Genomic DNA, 9,788 nt, shown 5'->3' with positions numbered 1-9,788 from the left:
TGGCGTGAAATCACTGCCAAATTCATATAACGATTTTGATTTCCGCCATATCTTTTATCTTATTAATAAAAATTGCTTTTTGCATTATATAAAGGTTGAACCTCAACCTTGAGAGCTCTCACCGTCCCGCCTCCAGTGCTTTGTGAAGGAGGTAAATCGCGGAATGTACCCCAGTAGGCCAGGGAACAAGAGCTGCTTATACACTGCGCCTATAAAGAGTCCAATTCCATGTCTCAGGAATCGAACCCCCACACTGCGGTTACCAGTAAGGCGTGAGATAACCTCACTCCCGTCCTTTGCACCATTGCACTATGCACTGGGGGCGCTTTTTGCATTATATTATCATACTCAAAATTGAAAAATTGGAGTTGTATACTATGCATGTATTTTCAAGAATCTTTAAATTTTTGAAAAAAATTAGATATTGAGAATTAGAAACCTAATTCTAAATCAGTAAAAGCAAAAATTGCAGCAAGAAAATAGTTAACAGAAGAGCACACAAGTTTTAAAATGTTTATCTCAATGTAAGGGTACATTATCTTCTGTCGCTATAGTAATTTATTATGATGAACAAAAAAAATTACAAGAGAAAAAAGCAAACCCTATTTTTTCTAATCTCTTTTTTTTTTTTTCATTATTAAAATAATGAAAAACCGTAATAATGGCTCCCATTTATAAGATAAATTAAGGTAAAACTGAAATTATGCGTATAAATTTTGTACAGTAACAATAATTAGACTCGGCAACTTAACATTAAAATATTAAAATTGTCTCCAAAAGTACCTCTATGGTACCAAGAAATTTGATAGAAATCAATTCGTACATTTGTAGCGGGTCGAAGTCCACAACACTGTCCCTACCAAAAAGAAAGGAAAGAAAAGAATGAATGCCACTACAAGTACACTATGCTTATAAAGAAGTTCACTTTTTTCTGCATACACTTCAACAATTCTTACTACATTTTGAACCAATATGTGCACGCTTTCTGTGCTTTGTCTGCCCAAAAAATTCACTCAATCCTTCTTTTGAAAGATAATTAATTTTTTATTAAAAATAGAATTGAATGGGCACAAAATAATTGACTATTTATGAGGTATAATTAGTTAATTAATTACATGCAACTTTAGGTGCTTCATACAATTCTGTATTGCATGCATGCATTCTAACTAACACGACTTGTATTTCTCCCATTTTTTTATGGAAACTTTTAGGTTAAAATATGGTTTTATGAACTACGAGTAACTTCGTAAATAAGTCATGTCGAGATTTCAAAAGAGGAAACTTGCATGTTCGATATATTATATATACTATGTTAAATTATCTTGTTCAAAATCTTAATATATTAAAAGAAGATATGCTGTATATATTTATGTTTTAAATCCAACGCAGTTGGGTAGAGAATGATTAAAAGAATTAAGCTTCCAACTTCAAAAAAGGAAAAGTAAATTATATATAGGATCCAAAATTGTTCAAAAATGCTAAGCTACGACTAAAAATTTCCTAGCATATATATCAGCCTACGAGGGAAAACATAGATTTTGATAGTCTTGCATCACGTGTGAGACTTTTGTTGGAAAAATAAATATGATTTGCAAACCAAGAGACGTGTGTGTGATTTTTTTATTAAAAAATATTTATGAATTGCGAGAGATGTATTGAAAACTAAATTCAAATAAATTAATGTATTATATATTTAACCTTAAGTTTTTAAATAACATATCTCAAAAAGTAAATATGCTAAATAAAGTGGATTGACAAGGGCAATGAAATCAGTTGCTTTTAACCCTTACATTGTGCTCCCGAGGAGGGAATTTAGTTTATTCTTATTCTTTTGCACATTTAATTAGAGGTTAGGTAGAGCTCCCTGTTACGTATATATCAAATTTTATTTATCTGAGTTATAAATAAAACATACCACATATAGAGGTCTATACCCAAAAAAATAAAATAAAATAAAAAATTATTTAGAACCCAACAACTAATATGAAAAAAATAAAAATAAAAATGCTTCAGTTGGTGATTTTGGTTGACTTGCATCTATAATATATTACTTCAAGTGAATAATTTTTTGGACGATTTTAATCATACTATAATTCAATTATTTCAATTTACAACTTTTCATTTTTCAATATGTAATAAATACAATAAATCATTGTTATGTATGAATTTTGTGTTATTAATTCTCAATTAATTACATTCACAATAATATAGAATTAATGAATCTTGACTTAGTGAATCTTAGTTTGCATGAATCTAAATATATTATAGATTAATTTATCTTTATTTATGTATTTAGGAATTTTAATGGGTGTTTAAATTCATGTATGAACAATTAATTCTTATGTACCAAATATAGTATATAAATGTTGCTTATTTGTAGCACTTCATCATCACAAAAAGTTTGAATCATAGAAGTTAAATTTTGAGAGTACAATTTTCTTCTTTTAAATTTATATCTTAAATTTTTATTTTCTTTAATTTGTTAGAGACTTATCAAACCTCCCAACAAATTGATATCAAATATTATTTTTATAGTACTTATAAAATATTTTAGAATCACGTGCAATGTGCGTTCAACTCTGATCAGTGAAAAAACACACAGAAAATTATATTTTGATTTAATCTGATTATTTTTCCAAACATTTTCTTTATTTAGTCTTTCTTGTCAAGGGGCCATTCTCTGTAAAAAGTAATCGAATATGAAAAATTCTTTTTTTCTTTCTTGAGGTGACTCCAATACATAAAGCCCTGACATGGTTATATTTTGTCAAGATTCAATGATGAACTTGTTTTTAGTTTGGTTTTAATAATGTATTATCATAATTGTTTTTAGTAAGAATGATCAAATAAATTTTCGTGTAAATAATAGCATTCAGTTGAATCCTCCTTATTTATTGGGATATATATTGAGCCTTATAATTGTATGTATATATTGAGCAACAAGAATTGTATATGATCCAAATGATTCATAAGACATAGGTTTTAACTTATAAGAATCTCAAGTCCCCTCGAGTGAGCTCAACAATAAAAGTTTTGTAAACCTAGCTAGAACATATGTTTATGCAGGAAAGAAATGACATTTGGAAGTATTCGACTAAACAGTATAATGAATGTTTCAAGAAAGTTGATTAGTTTTTGTGTCTATATATAATTCATCAAATTTATGTAGGAACCTTCATTCTAAGAGAGGATTAATAGAAATAACACTCCCTATAGTGCTTCTCCTTAAAAAAGTTGTGGGGTTTCTATGATGGTTATTTGAGGGGAAAGATAAGGAATAAATTTAGCAATGGTCGAACCACCTCCTTTTTTAGCCCTCTTTCCTTTTTCCATTTTTTTGCTTTATACTCTTTTCTTTCTTCACTTCAATCATGCCTCTTCAAGTTTTGCATAGCTGTAAATAAGTACAAAACTTATTCTGTCTTAGAGACGTTGAAAAATAATAAACTTGTCTTGTTTGGTTCGTTAAACTAGATATGATTATTGAAAAGATAACCATAGAAGAAAATTAAGTCATTTCTCAACAATTAGGAATCAGCTACACGAATTCTTTTCACCACTTTGTTCGATTCATTATAGATCTATTAAACGATTGACAAAATAAAGAAGCGAAATTCTTGTCGATTGTATAAAATATAGTGTTTTTAATATAGCATTTCGTGTTTTGAAAATATATTTGGCAGCTTTCTTTATATGGTTCACCTAGTGGGTGATTTTTAGATATAATGCCAACTTCCCAATGATGAATACATCTGGTATTGTGTCCCATGTCAGGATTGGGCAGTGATAACTTATGATATTACCTCAAATCTACCAAATAATTTAGCCACGGTTTGATTTTCTTTTTACAAAAAATTATTTTTTTCAAAATTCATTTTTAACCACATATTCTTCCAATAAAATAATTTTACATGTAAACCCATTTTTCGTACTTTTTAACCACACAATTTCCAAAAAATCACCATTACAAAATCTATTTTACCTTAAAAATGGGGTCAAACAACTTCTTAGTGCATTTAACACCAAAATTCTTTGTGAAAATGCCAAAGGAACTCCATACAGTGCTTCAGTGTGTGTGATAGCATAAAATGTTTAGGTTGGCAAAAAAAAGAAAAAAAATGACATTTAGAAGTGCTACGACCCGTTACAGTTGGGATCGACTACATAAAACCTTTCATTGATAAATTAATTAGATTTTTAGTAACCACAACACGCTATATTGATGTTTACTCCTTTTGACATGTTTACTATGACGTCCTCATTTCCCTAAAGTTCATCTTATGGTGTCCTACAAAGCATAATTTATCTAATTATCATTTTGTAGAATTGACACTTTAACCTTAAGCAGATGATGCATAAATGAAGAACCCACTAATGCAGGCATTTCACGTGCTTGTATGATACACGAGATTGTGGCTCACACGCTCCTTAATATTAAGTTGTGGAGCTTAATTATTTATTAAACGAATGGACCTCGTATTTAAAATAATTTAGGAATTTTACAATTGTAATTTCGACTCTGCCCTAATTTTTCTTTTAAATAAGAAGCAGTTATTGAGGTTTAGATATCATCATGAGAGAGAGAGAGAGAGAGAGAGAGAGAATAATTGCAATGACGGACGATGAAATAGTCTAAAATCGAGACGAATATTTATAAATCTTGTGTGTTCTTTTTTGTCTTTATTTTCTTACTATAATTTTACTACTCTTGGTGATATAAAATTAGAGTTTCTAATACTTGAACACTTGCATTTCTCCATACATCTTATTAGGAAACACCAAGGCACTCTCTTTTCCCTCAACCCCGACACAAATGTCCGTCTATTGGTTTCTTTAACTTTGTTTCTTCAGACAAGGTATAGTATTAGTTAAGTTAAGAATCAAGATTATCGACATCAAAACACAAAAGCGTACTCCCTAAGATTATTGCACAACTTTTACTTTACATTTTTTTATTGTAATATAAATATAATCATACTGAGTTTCAGTTGCATCTTCTATAAAGCTTGAAGATACACAAAGTGGCTCAAGTTAAAATAAAAGCCGAATGCATTGAAACTAGAGGAAATTGCTTCAAGACAAAGATAATTATTCTTTAATGAAAGCCTTGCAAGTTTGTCTCTAGATATCTCGTTTTCTGGTAATTATCTGATTGCTCCATCTTTCGTTTCCATTTTGCATAATTATGATTAGGTTGTTAGAGGTAAGAAGAAGGAGGGGTCGGCTGAAACGAACATGGCCTTGAGTTTATTCAAGGATCTCTTCGACTAAACCTAGTAAAATATTCATGTAGTCGACCCCAAATTTATCTCGTAACAAGCATTCGTTTTTGGTGTTGTTTGTTGCTGCTATTTCCTTTTTTAGCACCCTCTCAAGAAAAATCTTGATCATCATTCATCAGAATCCATCCTCATATTATCAGTATGATTATCAGTCTGCAATTGCAATTGGTTATTTTCTGGACATGTTTATGCAGAAAAATTCAAGAAAACAATAGACAAGAAGGACAAGAAGCCCGTCACATTATGTTATCATCTGGGGAATTTTCATTAATTTTAGAGATGTTAGATTAAGATATTATTGAACCAAAATTTTTTAAAACTTTTCAACCCCAAAGACATATCGTGTTATTTTTATGATTTGTTTGTCAAGGTAGACTCTACACTGCAGGGGCGGATCCAACGCCTAGTGAGCCCCACGGCCACGCATGCTAGATCCACCGGGAGTCATTTTTTTTTTGTTGGCAATATATTAAAGTCTTAGTTTATATTAGTCATAATTCAGTTTATTTTCAAACATCTCTTGTGGCTCACTTGCTTAGAGTTTGAATGTACATAGTGCAGGTTCTAGGTTCGAATTCTTTACCAATAAATTTATTGTGCAATATTTTAATTCTACAATTTTTGCTAGGATTCAAACTTGTGACCTCTTGTTAGAGGTATTGTAAGCTTGACCATTATGGCATCCTCAAGAAATTTAACAAAATAATATTTCTTAGGTTTTATCTATTTTAATGCAAGTATAATTGTAAATATTATAATCCATGCTCTTCCTCTAAATTATACAAAACTTGGCAATAATGTCATTTGATGAGTCTAGTAGTATTTCGTTCCCAGACATTCCCATAGGTATCTGTATTTCGAAAGTATTACAACTGCCTAACACTTTTCTCTTACCAGGACTAATGAACCCTGCAAATGGAGAGAAGAAATACTGCTTGTAAGTAACCAACTTCAATAAGAGTCGAGTGTACGTATAATGACCTAATATCCATCAACTGACAGAAAATAAACAGCTTGTAAGAATTCTCCGGCCTCGGGGCCACAATCTAAGCCACAGGGTAGGTATGAGCATGTACAATTCAGACAGAACAAAGGCATGGAACATCTATACAAGTTCAGATCCTAGTACAACTCGAACAGATGAAAACATGGAAAGTTCATGGAACAATTTTGGCTCATCCATGAATGCGATTTCTTTCGGGTTTGTTGCAACATTAATCTTGATATCGATGTTTATTATCATGGCCATATTTGAGCATCTGTTTAGGCCAACGACTGCATCTGAAGATGATGCCACAAGGCAATCGGATTCTACAAGTATACAGAAACTTGGAGATCGAGAAACAGTGAGCCTTCTTCTTTACTCTTCTACTTTTCTTTTGTTACATGCTGCTGTCTTTCTTCATGCGATGCCTGTAATTGTGTCCCATCACCAAGTTAAGGCTTGACTTATGGCTTATAATTTATAACCAGTGCTCTAAAAAGCGTTGCCTAGGCTCGAAGTGGGAACAAAACGCCTCGCCTCGTACTTTTTTGCATTTTTTTGGCCCCTAGATGCTCTTTTTTTATGCTTTTTTACTCTTATTTTCGAGCCTAGACTCTTTTTTTCTTTTCTTTTTTTTATGCTTTTATATGCTTTTTAAAGCTTTTTTCCCTTTAATTATTAAATATTTTTTAAATTGATTTAAATTTTTTATGCCCAGGTCAAAACTTGGTCTCTCTGCTTCTATATGCTTTACACTTTTTAGAACACTGATTACAACCATTTAGGTAGCCTCTCTTTATATCCTTTTTAAGGGTTGAGTCTTACCCAATCCGGAAGTAACATTAGGATTAAAACAGACATTTTTCCTACGATGCCCCTCGTTCCAGATGGGACGACCTCTCTCGGAGAGGTATACTTCCGGTACACCGATCGGTTGTCAATTAGAAAAGCTGGTGTGACTCTAATTGAAGCATAGGTTCCAAATAGATGGGTGAACAACATGAGCTAAATGGAGTAGTGAGAAAAAATGCATATAAAATTATTAAATTCAAGGCTTAGTTTATCGAACGTTTTAATTGTCAAGAAAAGTCAGATGAACAAACAAATCAGAATAGTTTCATCTGCATTTTCTTGATTGAATGAATCTAATGAAGTTGTTTCTTGTGACAGGTACAAACATCAGATGCATCAAATTTCACAGTTTTAATGCCAGGACAGCAGTGTCCTACCTTCATTGCTCAACCTGCTCCTCTGCCTTGTCAAAGGGAAGCTGTTTCTTGGCCTCCTCATCAACATAGTTTTGCATTGCCTTAAGACTACAATGTAAACATTCCTGTATCCCATGATTCCCATTAATTATCATGCAAAGATGAATCGACATCTTGCAATGAATAGTATCGGATATGATTAATGAAAAAGAAAAGTTAAAATCTTATTTGTTTTCTAATATTGCGTACTAAATAAACATATGTTAGAACCCTACAACCGCTCGAGCACGAGAATAGATAAATACTCTTTATAATATTATTCCACAAAATCTATCTGTTATTTATATGCTTTTAAGTTTCACAAATATTAAAGACCCACAGCAATGTAGAATTCGTAACTTAAATAATTTTCAAAGAACCTAAGTAAATATCACATTAAAGAAGATATATGTAATGTTAAAAATAGGACGGGAATCCCAAGCATTTCAATTACTGTGATTTTGGATCCCAACCTTCAAAAGTGAAATTTTGGATCATCGGCCTGTCTAAATATGTAATTTAGATTCTCACGTGACAGGAACAGTCATTACACATAATAGCAAGTGATTTTCACTTGATTTAAAGCCGGAGAGCAAAACCATCAAACTACTTAAGGTCTAATTTTAAGTCACGTGATAATTGCTTGAGATTTTAAAGTCCACATCGACGGTTTAAGTCACATAGGGATCTAGATTCACATATTTAAATATGTTGGGACCTAAAACCTCACTTCTGAATATTGGGGACTTAAAATGGCCAAAGCCATGCTGCCTAAAGAAACAGCCAGGTCCTGTGCTTATATATAGAATGAAAAAAAAAAATCCAAGAAACACAACAAATTATCAACTAATATGTATGTAAAATTATTCTTCAATCGAGTTCCAAATGTGGAATACCATTACAAGAAAATGTCACGAATCAAGCTATAACACATTTTAAACACAAACTAGGGGTTATTTCCTTCAAAAAATAAAAGAAAGCGTGAGTAAATTGAAAAGGCTGACTTGGTACTCTGCATACAGCTAACACTAAAAGAAGTCGATCACTATGGTAAAGCACTGTCATTGTCTGTCATGCTGATCAAATCACTCGGTAATTCTCTGTAGATAGCAATGTTCTTTGAAAAAACTTTGGTGGATTTCCGCCCCTCAATGGTAAAATATTAGCCACCTGTGGACAGTGAAATCAATTTTATTAACATTTATCAAAGCAGCAAATTGTGACAATCGAAGCATCGCAACAACTTTGTAATAGCAAAAAGATCTCAACATAAAGTCGCCAATGTCCATTTAAGGATTTCCAACATCTGTCAAGCATTATGCCTGTCCTAATACGATGGTAGGCTGAACAGTGCAAGAAGCTGTGATTTCGTCATAGTATCAAAACCAAACCATGGGAGATGTAGTACCGGTTGAAATAAGGTTCGACTGGCTGAAACCACCCATTTTCAGCCTATATTTCTGGGCACCAGTCCCTAATTCTACAGGCAGAAGAGGGAAGTTGGCAATTCCAGATTTATTTTGCTAGTCAGTCACTGTGTATGTATAATGAAATCTCATTGTATGCATTACAAATGTGAATGCATTCTTGTAGAGGCATGGAAGAGATCAAGTAAATAACTATAATAAATTAGAGCATGATTACAGCAAGATGACGTGATAAAAGGGGTCAGGATATAACCTTTAGATCACTGAAAGTGCTTGTAGAAGTAAAACGCACAGAAATTGGGAAAAAGGTTGATGTGTCCGCGGGAGGAACAACAGATTCCATAGATCCACTGCAGTTTTTTTCCAATATCAAATTAGAAACAATTAACTAAGGTGTGACTGTTGTTTAAAAGTAAAACAGAATAACATCATCGTACGCGGACCTGCGATTTGAGTTATCAATGAGTTCTATAGACCACACCAAAATTGAATTTCAGGAATCATACCTACAACGGAACATTATTGGAATATTTAAAACCTGTTTACAAGTAAAACAATATAATAACATCTATAATAGCAACTTATAATTATAGGAGACATCATGAAAATCTAAACACTATCATCAATGATGCAACGACACGAACACACGGTGACTCGCAATTTTTCAAAAAAGTATTGCCAACGGACTTTGATTAAATTTCTTTAAAATTTTTCATTTATATAATATAAATTTAATTTTATACTTATTATTAGTTTTTCTTGTTGAAATTTTTTTATTCTGAGTACATATTTGTTATTTACTAATAACGTCGAGATAAAAATATATAATATTTAAAAAAAGAAAAAT

General features: G+C 31.8%; 1 protein-coding gene across 1 annotated transcript; it reads left to right on the top strand.

Moving 5' to 3' along the window:
• The first annotated feature begins 5,013 nt into the window (after nucleotides 1-5,013).
• On the top strand, nucleotides 5,014-7,707 carry LOC111409822. The gene is made up of 3 exons (XM_023039895.1): nucleotides 5,014-5,140; nucleotides 6,180-6,628; nucleotides 7,438-7,707. The coding sequence occupies exons 2-3, from the start codon at nucleotides 6,347-6,349 to the stop codon at nucleotides 7,579-7,581; spliced, it is 426 nt and encodes a 141-aa protein (XP_022895663.1). The 5' UTR covers nucleotides 5,014-5,140; nucleotides 6,180-6,346; the 3' UTR covers nucleotides 7,582-7,707.
• The last annotated feature ends 2,081 nt before the right edge of the window (nucleotides 7,708-9,788 follow it).

The sequence above is a fragment of the Olea europaea genome, chromosome 15 (genome assembly GCF_002742605.1).
Source record: "Olea europaea var. sylvestris chromosome 15, O_europaea_v1, whole genome shotgun sequence".
NCBI classification, from domain to species: Eukaryota; Viridiplantae; Streptophyta; class Magnoliopsida; order Lamiales; family Oleaceae; genus Olea; species Olea europaea.
The sequence above is the reverse complement of the archived record's forward strand: the minus strand, read 5'-3'. Positions and strand labels throughout refer to the sequence as shown.

Bases quoted from the DNA above. Each gene is read 5' to 3' on its own strand.
- LOC111409822 (XM_023039895.1), top strand. From the start codon at position 6,347: ATGAGCATGTACAATTCAGACAGAACAAAGGCATGGAACATCTATACA. The intron at 6,629-7,437 runs GTGAGCCTTCTT...TTCTTGTGACAG, and splicing joins AACTTGGAGATCGAGAAACA to GTACAAACATCAGATGCATC.